The 20,156-nt window shown below is 35.4% G+C and overlaps 1 protein-coding gene across 3 annotated transcripts in view; it reads left to right on the top strand.

Annotated features, from left to right (window-relative positions):
* WAPL (WAPL cohesin release factor) overlaps positions 1-20,156 on the top strand; it is an 80,019-nt gene that overhangs the window by 14,648 nt on the left and 45,215 nt on the right. For 2 of the 3 annotated variants that reach the window (XM_019716127.2, XM_074337203.1), the window contains exons 3-4: positions 14,719-15,759; positions 17,842-17,960. In XM_019716127.2, coding sequence (XP_019571686.2) covers positions 14,719-15,759; positions 17,842-17,960 — 1,160 coding nt within the window. The remainder of the gene's footprint in view (positions 1-14,718; positions 15,760-17,841; positions 17,961-20,156) is intronic. The other variant, XM_019716128.2, reaches the window with a different exon arrangement.

Below are 20,156 nucleotides of genomic sequence, written 5' to 3'. Positions count from 1 at the left end.
CAAGGTCCATAAGTTTAGTACCTATGTTTTCTTCTATGCAGTTTATTGTGTCAGGTATTATGCTTAAGTCTTTGATCCATTTTGAATTAATTTTGGTACATGGTGACAGATAGCAGTCCAGTTTCATTCTTTTACACGTGGCTTTCCAATTCTGCCAGCACCATTTACTGAAGAGGCTGTCTTTTCTCCATTGTATGTTTTTTGCTTCTTTGTCAAAAATTATGTCCATATTTATGTGGTTTTATTTCTGGGTTCTCAGTTCTATTCCATTGGTCTATGTGTATGTTTTTCTGCCAATACCATGCTGTTTTGATTATTGTTGCCCAGTAGTATAAGCTAAAGTCAGGGAGTGTGATACCTTCAGTATTGTTCTTTTTTCTTAGGATTGCTTTGGCTATTCGGGATCTTTTGTGGTTCCATACAAATCTGATGACTTTTTGTTCTACTTCTTTAAAAAATGCCATTGGGATTTTGATGGGGATTGCATTAAATCTGTATATTGCTTTGGGTAATATGGCAATTTTAACTATGTTGATTCTTCCAATCCATGAGCACGGAATGTCTCCATTTCTTTGTGTCTCCTTCAATTTCTCTTAAAAATGTCTTATGGTTTTCAGCATATAGGTCTTTCACATCCTTGGTTAGGTTTATGCCTAGGTATTGTATTATTTTTGTTGCAATTGCAAAAGGAATTTTTTTTAATTTCTTTTTCTGAGATGTCATTGTTAGTATACAGGAATGCAATGGACTTTCATATGTTGATTTTGTAGCCGGCAACTTTACTGTATTCGTTTATTGTTTCGAATACCTTTTGGAGGAGTCTTTAGGGTTTTCTGTCTGTAGTATCATGTCATTTGCAAAGAGTGACAATTGGTCTTCTTCATTCCCAATTTGGATGCCTTTTATTTCTTTCTCTTGCCTGATTGCTCTGGCAAGGACTTCCAACACTACGTTGAAAAGCAGAGGTGATAGGGGACAGCCCTGTCGTGTTCCTGAACGTAGAGCAAAGGGCTTCAGTTTTTCACCGTTAATTATGATAATTAGCTGAAGGTTTGTCATATATGGCCTTTATTATGTTAAGGTATTTTCCTTCTATACCTATTTTATTAAGTGTTTTAATTATTAATGGATGTTGTATCTTGTCAAATGCTTTTTCTGCATCAGTTGATATAATCATATGATTTTTGCCCTTTATTTTGTTTATGTGATGTATCACATTGATGGATTTGCATATGTTGAACCATCCTTGTGCCCCTGGGATGAACCCCACTTGGTCGTGACGAATAATCTTTTAAATGCATTGTTGCATTCGATTTGCTAGAATTTTGTTTAGGATTTTTGCATCTGTATTCATCAGAGATATTGGTCTGTAGTTTTCTTTTTTTGTGTTGTCCTTGGCAGGTTTTGGTATCAGGGTAATGTTGGCCTCATAAAATGAGTTAGGGAATGCTGTCTCTTCAGTTTTTTGGAAGAGTTTGAGCAGGATTGGTATTAGACCCTCGTTGAAGGTTTGGTAGAATTCACTAGTGAAGCCATCTGGTCCCGGACTTTTGCTTTTGGGAAGGTTTTGGATAATTCATTCAATTTCCTTACTGGTGATCGGTCTATTCAGATTTTGCAATTCTTCATGATTCAGCCTAGGAAGGCTATATGTTTCTAAGAACTTGTCCATTTCTTCTAGGTTAATGAATTTGGTGGCATATAGTCCTTCATAGTATTCTTGGATGATCCTTTGTATTTCTGTGGTGTCCGTGATAACTTCCCCTTTTTCGTTTCTGATTTTGTTCATTAGTGTCTTCTCTCTTTTTATCTTAGTGAGTCTAGCCAAGGGTTTGTCAATTTTGTTAATCTTTTCAAAGAACCAGCTCTTTGTCACGTTAATTTTTTCTATTGTCTTTTTTTTCTCTATTTCATTTAGTTCTGCTCGGATTTTTGTTATTTCCTTTCTTCTGCTGACCTTGGGTTTCACTTGTTCTTCTTTTTCTAGTATTTTAAGGTGTAACATGAGGTTATTTATTTGGGATTTTTCTTGTTTCTTGAGATAGGCCTATAATGATATAAATTTCCCTCTTGAAACTACTTTCGCTGCATCCCAAAAATTTTGGTAGGATGTATTTTCATTGTCATTTGTTTCTATGTATCTTTTGATCTCTCCTCTAATTTCTTTTTTGACCCAGTCATTCTTTAAAGGTATGTTGTTTAATCTCCATGTATTTGTGTTTTTTCCTGCTTTCTTTTTGCAGTTGATACCCAATTTCAAAGCCTTGTGATCAGAGAATATGCTTGGTATGATTTCTATCTTCTTAAATTTGCTGAGGGTGATTTCATGTCCCAATATATGGTCTATCCTTGAGAATGTTCCATGTACACTAGAAAAGAATGTATAGTCTGATGTTTTAGGATGAAGTGCTCTATAAATGTCAATTATGTCCATTTCATCTAATGTGTCATTTAGGGCTGCTATTTCGTTATTTATTTTCTGTTTGGATGATCTATCCATAGCTGTCAATGATGTATTTAAGTCCCCTAGTATAATTGTGTTTTGGTCAATTTCTCCCTTTAGTTGTGTTAGTAGTTGCTTGGTATATTTCGGTGCTCCCTGATCGGGGGCATAAATATTGATGACTGTTATCTCTTCTTGTTGTAGTCCCCTTTCCCATTATGAAATGTCCATCTTTGTCTCTTGTTATCTTTTTCACCCTGAAATCTGTTTCATCTGATATCATTATGGCTACACCTGATTTTCTCTGGGTACCATTTGCTTGGAGTGTCAATTTCCACCCTTTCACTTTGAGTCTATGCTTGTCCTTGTAGCTGAGATGTGTCTCTTGGAGACAGCATATGGTTGGGTTTAGTTTTTTGATCCAATCTGCTACTCTGTGCCTTTTTATTGGTGAGTTCAGTCCATTTACATTTAGGGTGATTATTGATATGTGAGGATTTCCTGTCATTCTATCTTTAGTTTTCTGGTAAGTCTGTGTCTCCATTATTTCTTTGCCTTTTTCTTGTTGTCTATTATTTCTGTGTGGTTGTGTTCTATGATGTTTCCCTCTATTTCTTCTTTTATTACAGTATATATTTCAGTTCTGGATTTTTTTTTCAGTGTTTACCCTTAAGTTTATGTAAAAGAAAGTTTGATATTTAGAGTATTCCATTTTCTTCAGCACGCTTACTTTCTCCATTCCCATATTCCGGTTCAGGCCTTTACTCTCCCCCTTTTTGAGTTTTGTTTGTCACAAATTGTCGATGTTGATGGTGGTCGAATAGCCTCCTTTAGTATTTCTTGCAGTGCAGGTCGTGTATTAGAAGATTCCCTCAACTTCTGTATGTCTGGAAAGGTCTTTATTCCTCCTTCATATCTAAAGGATATCTTTGCTGGATATATTATTCTTGGCTCATAATTTCTCTTTCAATAGTTTGAATATTTGGTTCTACTCCCTCCTGGCTTGTAGAGTTTCTGCTGAAAAATCTGATGATAATCTAATGGGCTTTCCTTTGTAGGTTACCGTCTTCTTTTCCTTGGCTGCCTTGAGGATTCTTTCTTTGTCATTGATTTTAGACAGCTTCAATACAATGTGCCTTGGAGAAGACCTGTTGGGATTGAGGTAATTAGGTGTTCTATTTGCTTCTTGGATTCAAGGGTCCAGTTCTGTCCACAAGTTTGGGAAGTTCTCATCAACAATTTGTTTGAATATATTCTCCTTTCCCTTCTCTCTTTCTTGTCCTTCTGGTATGCCCATTATTCTTATTTTGCTCTTTCTGATGGAGTCAGAAACTTCTTGTAGAGTTCTTTCATTTCTTTTAAGTCTCAAGTCTCTTTCTTCTTCCATCTGTGTAATTTCCATGCTTCTATCTTTGATGTCACTGATTCTTTCCTCCATCTGGTCAACTTTACTACCTAAGCTGGTTATTTCATTTTTAATTTCTTCTGTTGAGTTCTTAATCTCCAGAAATTCTGTTTGGTTCTTTTTTAAAATTTCAATCTCTTTCGTAAAATGCTCATGGTGTTCTGATTGTGTTTCTGAGTTCATTGAATTTCCTTTCTGTGTTTTCTTGCATCTTGTTGAGTTTTTTCAGAACTGCAGTCTTGAATTCTCTGTCATTTAAGTCACATATTTCCGTATCTTTAAGTTCCTTTTCTGGGGTCTTTTCACTTTCTTTCTGAGCTGTCTTTTTGCCTTGGTTATTCATGGCAGTTACTGATTTATTATTTCTCTTCCTAGACATCTATAGGAGTGGCTTCTGCAACAGGTTGATAGGAAGAGGTCTTTCTTTTGTTTTCCAGTACTTGTTGGTAGAATGTGTTATTTTCTCTCCGACTGCAGCCGTTTTTTTCTCTCTCACACGGTAGTTCTGTATTTTCTCTGCAGCATTCCAGCTTCTCACACAATGGGGGGATTCCCTGGGAGATGGGTTTCTCTTCTGTTAATAGTTCACCTGAGTCACAGAGCACAGTGTCCATGTGGGTATGTGGAGAGCTTTTGAAGTTCCAAAGCTCTTCCTGCACCAGATTCAGAGCCCGTATGTTTCAGCAGTTCTGCTTATTCCTGCAGGGATCCGCCCAGATAGGTGGGGCCAGAGGCAGGGTGAGTTGTGAGAGGTGGCCCAGAGCAATGGCAGCGACCACCACCACAGCTGGTCCTGCTTCCACAGCTCTCGCCCCTTTGCCGGAACTAGTTGGGCTGCAAATGTGTGTCTGCGGTCCACAGTTCTCAGAACAGCAAATATTCTGTTCTTTTGATCTGACACTGCTATTGTCTCGCTTCTAGCACCGGGCAGGTGGGGGCGGGGTGAGCTCTGGGAGGGGAGGGAGGGGGCGGCTAGTCTCAGTGCCTAAGGCTTCCATTTTCTGCTCGGCAGTGAGGGCTTAAACCACCGTTTTCAGCCTTCTTCCCTCAGTCTTTTCTCCGAGGTCTCTGCCGTGAGCGTTGGGTTCAGCCGTGTTGTATGCTGCCCCCTCAGCCCTGTGGTCCATAAGCGGAGCCCTAGCAGTCCGAGTTCTTCCCTCTCCTGCAGCTGCGGTTGTTCCGGGAAGCAACAAGCTCGGAGCACTGAGCTAGGTCTGCGTCCTGTGTCGGTGCGGCTCCGTCCCCACACTTCTCCCTTCCCTCCTCCCCCACTTGTGCAATTCGCCCACCTTTAGGTGAATTCAGTAGTGGGCCACTTCGTCTTGCCTATCTGCTGAACAACTGTAAGTTCGTGGAGTTATAGTTCAATTTGTTGTAAATTCCAGAGGATATTTCAAGAGGCTCACCCTACGCCACCATTTTTATGGCCAATACAGTTTTTTCCTTTCTTAAAATGTGTATACATTGTTTTGGCACCCTCTGTATTTATGACTAGTCTTTCAGTGGTTATCCTTTTCATAATTCTTTGTACAAAAATATATATAAATTTAAACTTTTAAGAATTTTATGTGATTAGAACACTCTAAGTATTTTGAAATTCTTCTAGATTTTTATGCCACAATTGTTAGTGCATAATTAGTCAAATATGAATGGTATATATTTTAAAGGCAAATTTTTTGGAATATACCTGTTTATGACATGGGTGGGGCTTTTAAAAAAAATCATTTCATGTGTATGGATGAATATCATTGCTAGAATAAGAAAAGGCTTTGGCATCAGTCTACTCTTATTTTTTTTAAGTACATGTAAATACATGTATTAACAATGTATACACATTTTAAGAAAGGAAGAAACTATTAAAATTATAGTACAATGAGTGGAACTAGCATTCATTTGATTAACACCATCTTTTGAGCGAATGTCATAGTACACATTGCTACCGTAATTCAATTCAACTTTGAAAGTAATACATAGATAACATCTCTTAAAATGTGTACATTTTTTTGGCACTCTCCTGGTATAGAGAAACCATATTGATAAAATTAATGGAAAGCATTTTGTTATAGCAGTTTCTATTTTGGAAAGTAATAATTGGAAATCGTCTAACATGCGGAGGATTTGTTACCTAGACGTTAGAGTTACTCAGTTATTAAGCACAGTAGCCAATATTGTACCACATTATTTCTCTATAGGTCACACTCCACATTTGGAGCAATGTTCCGTAATAATATTAGGGATAGGTGAGTGATAATGCTGGTATTCATAATGTGGGAGAGTAATTAATCCCTGGTTGGTTGTTTTTGGATCAGAGTATGTATAGAAGTGAAGTTCCTTAAAACCTAATTGTTCCTGTATGTTTTGGAAGGTGTTAGTGTAACTCTATCGGTGTGAGGGGCCTGTGTTTCTAGTGTAAGGAGTTAGTTGCCAACCTGAAAGGGAGCCCTACTGGTTGAGTTGCTGGAGTATGTGGTATTTCTTGATCTCGTGGGTAGAGATGGGCAGCTTGAGCAGGAGGCCACAGGAGCAGACGATGTCCTTGGCGTGCGGGTGGCCGATGGCATTTGGCACTAAGGCCTCAGCAGGCTGTGTTGACGTGGTGTAGGGGAGGTGGAGTTAACTGCTCAGTGTAGTGGGCCCAGTTGAGCATTATTGAAGTTGTTTTACATTTATGTTTTATCTTTAAAATGACATGTAAAATTTGTGTTTGATAAGTTTACTTTATAAAATATAAAAATGTTTTAAATTATCGATTGAAATGCTTAACATTTTTTAAAGTACTTTTTACCTTTCATAGCTGAGTAAAATCAATCCACTAAGGAAGATGCGCCTCAGTTTTTCCTGTGGCTTTTTAGGTTCCTCAATTAAGTAGCTACATACTTGTGTTAACAATGAAAAAAGTACGTTCCCTACCATAGAAGCAAATAATTTCTTTTTTTTATTTAATTTTTTTATTGGGGAATATTGGGGAACAGCGTGTTTCTCCAGGGCCCATTGACTCCAAGTCGATATCCTTCTATCTAGTTGTGGAGGGCACAGCTCACTGGCCCATGTGGGAATCGAACTGTCAGCCCTGTCGTTCAGAGCTCACACTCTAACCAACTGAGCCATCTGGCCGCCCCAAATAATTTCTTACATAGCTTTTCACAGTATTTAATGCGCATAGCATCAAATCTTTGTATCCTTAAAAACACACACCACACGAATGTGTGTGTGTATGTAAAATACATGACACACACACACACAGTAGTATGCTTTTAAAAACACTTAAGGAAAGATCTTTAAGATGTACACATAAGTATATTTTTAAATCTATCTTGTTCTATTTTAGCAGCTTCCTGGTTTTCCATTGCATGAATGTACCTTACTTTTTAGTCTCTTTAGGGAAATTTTGGCTGTTTCTAGTCCTTTACTATTAAAAAAAATGGTGCATTGATCATCTTTCTACTTACGTTTTTGAGCATCATGTCTCAGTATAGTGGTAAGAGATGTTTCTAGAGGTGGAATTGAAAGGGCCTATACATTTAAGTTTTCCATTAACATTGCCAAATTTTCCACTACTAGTTGACTTTTTTTTTTTTCTCCCTCATCCTATCAAATTTTGGACTTTTTCAGCTGGAAAGTAGAAAAATGTTTATTTTGGGGGTTTAATTTTTTTCATGTTAGAATATGTCATCTTTATTTTAAAATTCAGTTAAAATTTTTATTTAGAAGATTCCCTAGTCACGCCAGTTCTTCCTGGAGTGACGATTTATTGTTATTTGTTTCAGCTTTTTTAATATGCTGTCACATACGAGCAATACAGTTACATATATGTACGTGTATTTAAATTCACGAAATGGTAACATGCTGGCTTGTACCTTGCTCTTTCACTTAATATATCTTGGGGATAATTCTTTGTCAATATATAAAAGTTTTCTTTCTAGACTCTGTCCCTTTTTAATTTAAGAAACGAATGCATGTTGTGTCAATTTCTATATGTGTTTAACCAGTTCCTTGTTGATGTCAGACTTTTGGGTGGCTTCTACTGTTTTTGTTTTCTTTTTAAGTTGTCTTATTTTTTAGACAAACACTACTTAATAACTGTGACTGTTAATCGGTGACTTATGTTTACTGTCCCTCATCTACAAAATGGGATACAGGTTCACATTTCCTTACCTGAAAACTTCAGAGCCAGATTTGTTTTGGAATTTAGGATTACTTTGGAATATAGAAAGTGTATGTATTTTACATTAACACCATTTCAAGGTCTCAGGTGACACTCTAATCAAAGATAATGTTTCTTCATAAAAATAAAATACCATCCTAAGTAGGTAGGATACATACTATAAATAGCCTTACTTAGATGAAGTCAGGTTTTGCTTCAGAATGTATTATGAGAAAACTTTTAGTTTCAGAACTTTTTGGATGTTGGAATTGTGGATAAAAGCTGATGAACTTGTAATAGTACCTTCCTCATATAGTTGCTATGAAAACAGATGAATTAATTGATGGAAAGTATTTAGAACAGTACTAGGCACATACTGAGGGCTTAATAGGTATAAATATAGTTCAACTTTGTTTTACTTTGATTTTTCCCCCCAGCTTTATTGAGATATGATTGACATATAACATTGTGCACTTTGACTTTTAATTGTGAATGAAATATAGTATCTCTTCATAAGTTACTCATTTCTTTTCTTTTTCTGTTAATTGCCTTTGTATGTCTAGCTTCTTTTTCTACTGGGATGTTGGATTTATTGATGTGTAAGAATTCTTACTATATTAAGGAAATCAGCCTTTTGCATTTCCCTAATGACTACTTAATTGATATCAGTATAGTTTCTTTGGTGATGTCTGTTTAAATTTTTTGCTCATTTTTAATTGGATTATTTTCTTATTGAACTTTTAAGAGTTCATTATATATTCTGGATACAGGGCTTTTTTATCAGAGATATTTATTGCAGACATTTTCTCTGAGTCTGTCGGGCTTGTCTTTGCATTTTCTTAACAATGTCTTTTGTGGAGCAGAAGTTATTAATTTTAATCAAGTCGCATTTTATCAAATATTTCTCTTATAACAAGGGAGTACATTCTCTTTCCTAGGCAAACCGTTTGTTGGACAGCTCTAATTGATCTTTGATGTTCTTGCTCATCAGCCCTTACAATTCTATGAATTGAATGATTTCTACACGTTGAATAAGTTTGTCCCTCTTCTCATGACAGCTGCTCATATATTTAATTTAAAAGGAGCTTGCATATAATGGTGGCACCCTCTTTTCTCCCAAGTTATTTTAGTGTTTGTGGTCTCTAAAGCTACTTCTTCATCTGTACAGTCTCCTTAGCAGAAGTTGAAGATTTTGTTTAAATTTAGTCCTCAGCACTTCATGTAATATACAGTTGCCATTTGCCCAACATATTAGAACTTTTAACCTCTCATCTGGACCTCTTTTATTAATGTGGGTTAAGATGGTTTATCTGCTTTAGTATTTAAATTTTTAGCAGCCACCACTATAGATAGTGTAATACAGTAGAACTCAGTATGGGTCTTTTTATGAGGTCTTGGGCCATTGGTTTAATTGGTAATCTTTGCTGTTAGCTGTCTAGGCCTCTTTTCCCTCATCGGTGTAATGATGGGTTTGGTGTAAAGTGAAAGGAAATATCTTTACTTCCTTATAAGAGGAGTTAAGAAAGTATATATATTGTTAATGTATACAGACCAGCGTACAGTTGTAAAGATGCATACATCTGTGTGTCTGTATCCAGCTTCAATAAACCTTAATTCATAGGCAGTCTTGTTTTATTTTTATCCCCACCTACTCTCTTTCCACAATGGATTATTTTGAAGCAAGTTCCATACATTGTATTTCATACATAAATGTAATTCTTTAATAGACTAGGACTTCAAAAAAGATAACTACAGTACTACTTTAAGATACTTTATATGTACCTTTTCCAGTTTTTACATTTTAAGTTTTTGAACAGACTATTTACAGACACTATATACAGTTCAAGAGGTCCAAAAGCCTGTTCTCTCATCCCCATCCCTAGGGCAGCACATAATGTAAACCTGCCTCGTTCTCTTTTTACCACTGTGTAGTGGCTATATGATAGTTTAGTTTTTTTATTGATAGGTATTTGCATTGTTTATGAAAGCAAAAACTAGGAAACGATGTTGTAGTGAGTTTCCCTGTTATCTTGTTTCATACTCATGGAAAGTTATTTGTAAATACTTGTATTAATAACTTAAAACTGCTTGCTTCAAGGGTAAATTCATTTCTTTGACATGTACATTTTTCATTTTAAAAGATAATACCAGATTGCTCTTTGTAGTGGTTGTACTAAGATATACTTCTGAAGAAATGTAGTTTTACTTAATTTTATTGCTCTGCAGTATTTCTTTGTATGAAGAGACTACATAGAATATATTGTTAATGACATTTAGGTTTCATTGTTTTGGGATGATGTTGCTTTCAGCGTGCTTCTATTATGTTGAACCATGTGGAATTGCTAATATTTGATTGTTTTAAAAATGGAAGTTTCATAAGGTTCAATTTAATGTGAAGTACTTTGAAGTAGAGTTGTTGGGTCATAGGGTGTGTTCTGTTTGACTGTTGGTGGTTGTATAGTGATAACGCATTATGGTTCTATTTTGCATCTTCCTAATTAATGAATATAAGCACCTTTTAATATATTTTTATTTACGTGTTTATTGGATATCATTTCTTATCAAGTGGCTGGTCAAGTCCTTTGATCATTTTTATATTGGGCATCTTTATTACTGAGTTGTAGGCATTCTTTGCCTACAACTTTGCCATTTACATCCCGCCCCCCCCCCCCCAATCTGATAGTTACGTGTTTTCTAATGGACAGATTTAATTTTGATGAAATCAAATGTCTTCCCCTTTATGGTTTAATGCTTTTTGTATCTTGTATAAGAAATCGTTCTCTGCCTGAGGTAATTTTCTTCATATTTGGGTCTCTAATTCATCTAGACTTGCAGGAGCTCTTTTTAAGTTTAGGAAATTGACCTTTTTAAAGCACTATGAGTTGCAGTTATATTTTTCACATTTTGTTTCTTTTGACTTTACTTAAATATTTTTTCACCATGCTGAAATTTTAGATTTTATGTAAATTAATATGGATTATGGATTTTGTATCTGAGAAAGAACTTCCCCATTCTAGAGTAATGCATTTTTAAAAATTTACTTTTATAATATGTATGTAGTTTTGTTTTCCATGTTTAAGTCACTGATTCATCTAGAATATATTTTCATGTTTGAGGTAAAAACGAGCCTTATTTTTTCCCACATATTCCAGTACCCTTTACTCAATAATGCATCTTTTCTGTAGAGATTTTGAAATTCCACAGTCAGCATACTGATTGCCTGCATGTGTTTTGCTCCTTCTCTTGTCCTTTAAACCAATAAAAATATATATATTTTAGAGTGTTTGAAAACTTGGTAAAACTATAGGTACTCTCCCTGAAAAAATGTATGCACAATTTTTTCATACAGTTTCACAAAATTTGTTGAAGTTAGATCTTAGATCAAACTTCCCACTTTTTAAATATTTCAGAATTCACTTCACTCATGGAAGCCTTAAATCATCCCACCTGTTTAGTTTCCTTTATAAAACTATGTATACTCATGTTACTGCAGGTACACTGATCTGTTTGTGTGGGTTTTTTTGAGGGGAATCATCTATTTGCGTTAAAACTTAAGAATCCTTAAATGAATAAAGGGCATTTAATTAATCTTTTATGTGAGGTGGCTCACTGCTTTTTAGATAAGCAGAGTGAGGACTTGAGAGATACTATGACTTGTCAGAGTTTTACACGTCTGGTTGTTGGTTTAGCTCATACCAGTCAAACTCCCAAGTTCCATGTAGTTGTCTTCTCCCTTATGTATTACCTAATATACTAAAGATTGACTAGTGATTCTAACATCTAGTGATGTTAAAAGGCATTTATTAAGTATCTGATTACAGATGGTGTAGGGCTAAGTCTTGTACTGAGAACTTTGTACACATCCAGTCTTTACTGTCTAGCTTGAAAAAGAAAAATAGGCCTTGGAAAGTGGTTTTGGATTCCTTGCATGAAGCTGATAGACACGGGACATAAGGGAGTATTGATGAACTTACAGGTTAGATTCCACTAAGAAAAGTCTTAGACTAGTCAGGGAACACTTCGTAAATTATATAAATGTCTAACCGTTGTGCTGTACACCTGAAACTACTATAAAATAATATTGAATGTCAACTGTAATTGAAAATTTTTTAAAAGGGAAAGGTGAAGGGGAATAAGAGGTTCAAATTTCCAGATATAAAACAAATAAGTCATGGATGGGGCTGTAATGCACAGATATAGTCAATAATATTGTGATAGCGTGGTACAGTGTCAGATGGTTGCTGGACTTACCATGATGATCACTTCTTTAGGTATGCGAATGTTGAATAACTATGGTGTACACCTGAAGCTAATATAATGTATGTTAGCTGTATTTTAATTAAAATCTTAAAAAATTATATATTGTGTCTTATGGCAAAGCAGTAATAGCTATGATAATTTGCGTTTGTGTGATGCCTGATAACCTGCAAAATATCCTTAAGTATATTATCTTTTATCTGTTCAGACTGCACTTGAGACAGATTTTTATTAGTTCTCATTTTCCAGGTGAAGAAACTGAACTTCTTAAGACCTCATTTCAGCCAGTAAATGGCAGAGCTGGTACTCATCCATTTAATTCCTAAACTGCTAACCATTGCTAGAAATGTATTTGTTTATAAACAGATATTTATGTATCATATATGTGTTTTTATATATAGTTTAGAATTCATCTTTATTTACCTTTTTTTCTCTTTATTGATGTTTTGAGATGTTAAATGGGTTTATCTGACAGAAGGTGAGATGATTGAGGGAGGAAGGCATTTGAAAATAATTGCTGTTCTGCATCTTAGGATAAGATAGGCTTGCTCTCTCTTCTGAAGGTACAATTACGAATATTTGTTGGAGAGCTGAATGATGAAAGACTGTGGAAAGCATTTATTTTATAAGTTTGAGTACTGTAGTAGAGAACTTGGACTGCTTTTCTTATTCAGAACTGTGTTGATTAAATTGGCTTTTATTTGAATGTATTTCAGAAGTTTAAAAATATGTAACGTACTTTAATAATTAATTTGTAGGATTATTTGTGCTATATAATTGAATACATGAATAGATTATACTAACTAATATAACTTAATTATGTAACTTTTAGATACAACTGTTAGTGAGAATACTTCTTTCTATAGGGCTCTTTATTACTCTTTGCACTTGAAACAAATTTACAAGATATGCTCACAACATTTATGAAAGGCAGCCTATAAAACAACATGGATTCTGATTTTAGGGGAAATGGGAGTAATATATAAAACTTCAAGTAGTAATTTTTAAAAACTTATTGTTCACATAAACTTTTTACTTTTAAGTCAGAAGGATGTTCATTAGATAAAATAATTAGAAACAGCCTAAATAAATGTCCCATTAAGACAATGGGATGCTGTACAATTATAAAAATGACATAGTATGACATTCATAGACATCTCAGACCTTTGTGTAGCTGAGCATACTAAGCATTCCCATAGGCATTTGCTAATAAATAATTCCGTCAGTAACACTTCAAAGTAGTCTGTGTCAGATGAGGAAATTGAAGCCTTCAAGGAAAACTCCCAAAGTTAGGGGTCTTGCCTAGCTCTAAAGAGCTAGCTTAACCGGGGCAGCGCTCGTCTCCAGACTCAGCTACCAGTGTTCTTTCTACTTGTTAGGAAAGCACTGGTATTATTTCTTCAGGTTTGGCTTTTCTTCTACCCCTTTTAAAGTATCAGATGTCAGAGTCAGCTTTTAATTTTTAGATTTTCAGTATTTTATATCTAGTGATTAGTACTTCTGAGATTATTGAAAACTATAGTTCCTTGCCTTTAGCCGGGAAATATTTAAGAATAAAACAGATATACGTATAAATTAGATGCCTTCTAAAGGTAAGTAAATATAAATCAGCAAGTTAAATTATATTTAAACCTATTTGGTAGCATTAAAAATGTAGGTGCATTTTTTTTTAAAAGTAATTTTTGGCATAAATGTTTTGTCAGTGTTTTTCTACCAATAAGTCCTGGGAGAATTAATTATAATACCAGTTTGAATCATTTCCATCTTATTTAGAAAAGTTAAGTAAAATGTCTCTGATGATAAAAATTAAAGACAAAAATGAATTCCTCAAGTACAAAATGAAGAGGCTGATAAGCATAAATAGCTACTGTAGCCAGTTAGGCACCACAGCCACTGTATTAAAAAAAAAAAAAAAAAAAACTAAAACAAATCTTCAAGCCATATGGCTTTTAGGATTACAAGAAAGGATGGAAAATAGAAATAGCTAAACCTGATCCTGGGACAGGTTTCTAGACAGAGGTGGCATGCCTGATGAGCACCTCTACCCTAGAGAAATAGATACGCTGGAATGTTTTCATTTATTGTGTTATACTGTTTACATTCTATTGAATAAACTTTAAGCATTTTTATTTGAAAAACCCATTATACCTATAAGAAGGTTTGGCTGAGTCATTTGTATGTTCTGAATTGATCCAATTGCTTACCACTATTGAAATCTCTTGAATTTAAGGTAACAGATTTAAGGGAGTTGGATGCTTAGGGAAAATCACTAGAAGACATGAAAGCTATATACTAAAAAGGTGGAAGGGGAATTGTCAAATACGTAAACATTAATTTCTTCACAATTTAAAATTATTGCAATTATTTTAAGATTAATTGGTTCTATACTATTAGTCAAATATCCTTGTTATTTTTTAACTTTTACATTGATGTCACTCATGTTTTTATTCTTTGACTTAATTTTTATAGATAAAGTGGAGAACTTTAGTGAAGAATATGAAAAGAATAGTCACCATATTTACAAAAATGCTGAAGACAGTACTAAGAAACCCAATGCAGAAACTATAGTGGCCTCTGGATACAAAGCAGATGAAATCAAGGAAACAAATGATACTTGGAACTCCCAACTTGTGAAACGGTCAGAATCTCCATCAGAAATACCTCTGATTAAGGCATCTGTGAGAACTGGTTTGTATGAATGGGATAATGATTTTGAAGATGTCAGATCAGAAGATTGTATCTTAAGTTTGGATAGTGGTACTCTTGTGGAGATGAAGGATGAGGATTTAAAAAATCGGTTGGAAAATCTAAACGAAGCCATTGAGGAAGACATCGTACAAAGCGTTCTTAGGCCAAGCAACTGTAGGACGTACTGTAGGGCCAATAAAGCAAAATCCTCACAAGGAACGTCAAATTTTGATAAGCTATTGGACGGCACCAGTCAGGCCTTAGCCAAAGCAAACAGTGAATCAAGTAAAGATGGCCTGAATCAGGCAAAGAAAGGCAGTGTAAGTTGTGGGACCAGTTTTAGAGGGACGGTTGGACGGACTAGAGATTACACTGTTTTACATCCATCTTGCTTGTCAGTTTGTAATGTTACCATACAGGATACTATGGAACGCAGCATGGATGAGTTCACTGCATCAACTCCTGCCGATTTGGGAGAAGCTGGCCGTCTCAGAAAAAAGGCAGATATTGCAACTTCTAAGACCACTACTAGATTTCGACCTAGTAATACTAAATCCAAAAAGGATGTTAAACTTGAATTTTTTGGTTTTGAAGATCATGATGAGACAGGAGGTGACGAAGGAGGTTCTGGAAGTTCTAATTACAAAATTAAGTATTTTGGCTTTGATGATCTCAGTGAAAGTGAAGATGATGAAGATGATGATTGTCAAGTGGAAAGAAAGACGAGCAAAAAAAGAACTAAAACAGCTCCATCACCCTCTTTGCAGCCTCTTCCAGACAGCAATAATTCCCAGGACAGTCAGTCTAGTAGTAATAATGCAGGTAAGACTAACATCAGCTACTTAGTTTCCTCCTAGGTACTCATTTTTAACTTATGTTTAATTTTAATAGAAGTACTATTTAGAACCACACATTACCTTATTTAAAGGAACAACATTTTAAATGTTAACAATCAGGTTCCATGTTGTAAGGAGACAATTTATAGATAAAGGAGTCTTTTCATACTTGTTTTTTAATTCTACATTAGCACTTGAGAATTTTAAAGAGTTTGTGCGTGTGTGTGTGTGTGTGTGTGTGTGTTTTCAGGGTTCCCAGATAGCTTCTCAATTTTGAAAATCCAAATAAAATGGAAACATAGGATAGATTTTGGACATTTAGAACTACACTGATAGTAGATTGTTGTAATGAGGGAAATAATAGAAATTTAAAATTGATAAAAAGCCTTTGCAGTTGGCTCAAAACTAATCCACTAATAAATGTTAAAAACATTCTTAAGAAATCTTTAAAGTTAAGATTAAGTCTTAAGAATTATCCTCTTAAATTAATAAAACTGAAAAGTGCTAGCTAGTATTTATTTAAGAGATCTAATTTGTAAATGTAGTTTGTCTCTTAAGGTGGTAGGACCAGTAATGACTAGAGGTCCTCAAGGAGTTGATAACCTCCTGTGTGAGAGACAAGCAAGAAATAGGTTAGCTTTGCTATAATTAAGTCATTACCTGACAAGGGCTTTGTGAAGTGGATTGACTGTTGAGTGAGGAAGAATATATGAAAGCCTCTGGGATATAGGGGCTTTATTTATTTGTATTTAACCAAATAGTTTTTCTGTATGGTTTTATTTGTTAAATAAAGCTTTTGTCCTGTTAGGGTCGTAAAGGAAGTGTCATTCTGGTGAATTAGAATTCTTACATATAGATTTATATTCTTAAGTCATACTTGAGACTACCTACCATTTTGCCTACTTGGCCTAAAAATAGTTTTGCTAGATTAGAATCACTCTTATCTTTAAAATTAGAGTTATACAGGAGTAGCCCCTAAGGCTCACTGACTCCCCAGTGCAAAAAATAAAGTAAGGATATTGTGAGAATTGTCCATGTTGTCTTGAATATCTTCTGGAGATCTGGCTGAAGTTTGCAGCAGCCTTGCTAGTTACTTGAGCTCTGACCTGGCAATCGGCTGTACAGTTGCTTTCTCAGGGGGATGGTAACAGTGTATGAAACCTGAGCTCCTGTCCTGCTGCAGTTTACTTAGCTCTTGTGCTAACCTTGATAGCAGATTATCCTAATCTGCAATTGAAAATCAGTGGCTGAAATTTACATCTTCGGGTAAGGTAACTTTTTTCACCTTTAAAATGTGAATTCATTAGTCTCCCTTTCAAAAACTTCAAGTTGATACCAAATAAAAATTTAAAATTAGAGACCATTTGATTGATACATTGAACATCGGAATTTGAGTCTTCATATAATATATAAAATAGCAAACATTTTTGAAGTTTGGGCTGGAGAAAAGTCTACTTATATTTCTCTTCAGTTTTAGGCTAGAAGAACAATAAACATTGATAACCGTGTGGGAAGTAATCTAATTTTTGTGTTAGTTTTGTGTGAAGACCCACAAATCATTGAACTCATTGCACTAGGTCATTTTATATCTTTTGCGAAGGATAGCTATCTTTTTTTTTTTTTAGTCTCTGTAGATGTAAGTGGGCATTCTTTGAGGACCAACATGAGTCAGTGTCCTTAAATTCTAGAAAAGTGATCAGGGTATATACTACCTGATACTGTGTATGTGTGTTTAAATGAGACCATATCTGTGTCAGTGTTCATAGATACCCAGCGGTTATTTTGTAAAAGAATTGATTTTGCCATTTATACAATACTGGAGTACATATACAGCAAATAGGTTTCCGATTTTCTCTTGGTGGGGGCGAGGGAAAGACAAGCAGGGTGAGAATGAGAGAATGAGACTTAATATCGTTGGGAGTATTTTGTCACCTGTGTGGTGCTTTTATTCTTTTATTATTTTTTTCCCACAGTATGCCCCCTCCTCCTTTTCCACCAAATGCTCATAGGTTGTTTAGTAGATTATTTGAAATATTAGAAAGCTAGTTAGTTTTGGTTACCATTTCAGAAAACTTGGATTTTACAGAGGACTTGCCTGGTGTGCCTGAAAGTGTGAAGAAGCCCCCAAACAAACAAGGAGATAAATCAAAGGAAAACACCAGAAAGATTTTTAGTGGCCCCAAACGGGTAAGTAAAGCATTACCAGTGATTTGTATTATGTAATTTTTATTGGAGGGCTCAGCTCTTAGTTTTTCTATTTGAAAATTACTAACAAACATGACAATTAGAATTTCTTGCATTGGATATATATGTCATTTTAAAAAAACATTGTAACCATTTTTTCAGAAGTGTGGTAAAACTATATAACATAATTATTACATGCAAGTGTGCAATTCAATGACATTAAATACAATCACAATGTGTGTAATCATCTATACCCCAAACATTTTCATCTCCAACAAAAATCTCTGTACCCACTGAACAATAACTTAAACTTCCCCTTTACCCCCCCCCCCCCCTCCCGTAAACACTGTTCTGTCTCTATGAATTTGCCTATTCTGGGTACCTCGGATAAGTGGCTTATTTCAGTAAGCATAGTGTTGTCAAGGCCCATTCGTGTAGCTTATATCAAACTTTCATTCCTTTTTTATGGCTGAATAGTAACTCCATTGTTTATCCATTCACCTGTTGGTGACTACTTGGGTTTTTCACCTTTTGGCTATTTGAGTCCCTGCTTTCAGTTCTTATGGATATATACTTAGGAGTGGAATTTGGGGGAAATATGGTAGGTCTTTGTTTAACTACCAAACTGTTTTCCACCTTGGCTACTCCGTTTTACCTTCCCACTAGAAACGCATGAGGGTTCCAGTTTCTTCACATCCTCACCAACACTTATTTTCTGAGTTGTTTTGGTAATAGCTATTCTAAGGATGTGAAGTGGTATCTCATTGTGGTTTGATTTGCATTTCCCTGACTAGTGATGTTGAACATCTTTTCATGTACTTAGTGGCCATTTGTGTATCATTTTTGGAGAAATGTCTGTTTAGGTCCTTTGCCCATTTTTTTCTTTTTTTAAATAAATTAAGTTAAACTTTTATTTTTTTTTTAATTTTTATCGGGGAATTTTGGGGAACAGTGTGTTTTTTCCAGGACCCATCAGCTCCAAGTCAAGTTGTCGTTTTAAATGTAGCTGTGGAGAGCGTAGCTCATTGGCCCATGTGGGAATCGAACCAGCGACATTGGTGTTAGAAGCACTGCGCTCTAACCTCAGCCAACCAGCTCTCCCTTTGTCCATTTTTGAATTGTTTGTGTTTTTTGTTGTTGAGTTACAGGAGTTCTTTATAAATTCTAGGTATTAATCCAGTATTACATATGTAATTTGCACATAGATTCCCCCATTCTGCAAATTGTGTCTTTACTCTCTTTGATTGTGTGCTTTAATACACGAAAGTTTTAATTTCAGCAAAGTTCAATTTGTTTTTTTCTGTTGTTGCCTATGCTTTTGGTGTTATATCCAAGGAATCATTGCCAAATCAAATGTAGCGTCCTCTTTGTTTTCTTCTACTGTGTTTCCCTGAAAATAAGACCTAGCCAGACAATCAGCTCTAATGTGTCTTTTGAAACAAAAATGAATATATAATATAATACTGGGTCTTACATTAATTTTTGCTCCAAAAGATGCATTGGAACTGATTGTCTGGCTACATCTTATTTTCGGGGAAACACGGTAGGAATTTTACAGCTTTAAGCCTTATATTTAAGTCTTTCATCCATTTTGAGCTGATTTTTGTATATGGTATAAGTTAAGGATCCAACTTCATTCTTAATGCATTATGTAAGTCATTTTAGTATGGTTTGGCATAGGTATTGAGAATAATTTCCTTGACTTTACCTTTTCTCATATATATATATATATATATATATATATATTTAAGATTTTATCGGGGAAGGGGAACAGGACTTTATTGGGGAACAGTGTGTATTTCCAGGACTTTTTATTTTTTTTATTGGGGAACAGTGGTGTGTTTTTCCCAGGATTCATCAGCTCCATCCAAGTCAAGTTGTTGTCATTTCAATCTTAGTTGTGGAGGACGCAGCTCAGCTCCAGGTCCAGTCGCAGTTGTTAGTTGCAGGGGGTGCAGCCCACCTCCTTCAGGAGTTTAACCAGCAACCTTGTGGTTGAGAGCCCACGCTCCAACCATCTGAGCCGTCTGGCCACCCAGGAGCTCAGTGACAGCTCATTGACTTCATTTTAGTTGCGGAGGGCGCAGCTCGCTGGCCCAAGTGGGAATCGAACCGGAAGCCCCATTGCCCAGAGCTCACGCTCTAACCAACTGAGCCACCCATCCGCCCCTAAAATATTTCTTTACTTAAATAGCTTGT

Source organism: Rhinolophus sinicus, linkage group LG07 (assembly GCF_036562045.2).
Source record: "Rhinolophus sinicus isolate RSC01 linkage group LG07, ASM3656204v1, whole genome shotgun sequence".
Classification (NCBI taxonomy): domain Eukaryota; kingdom Metazoa; phylum Chordata; class Mammalia; order Chiroptera; family Rhinolophidae; genus Rhinolophus; species Rhinolophus sinicus.
This window is presented reverse-complemented; position numbering and strand designations above follow the sequence as displayed.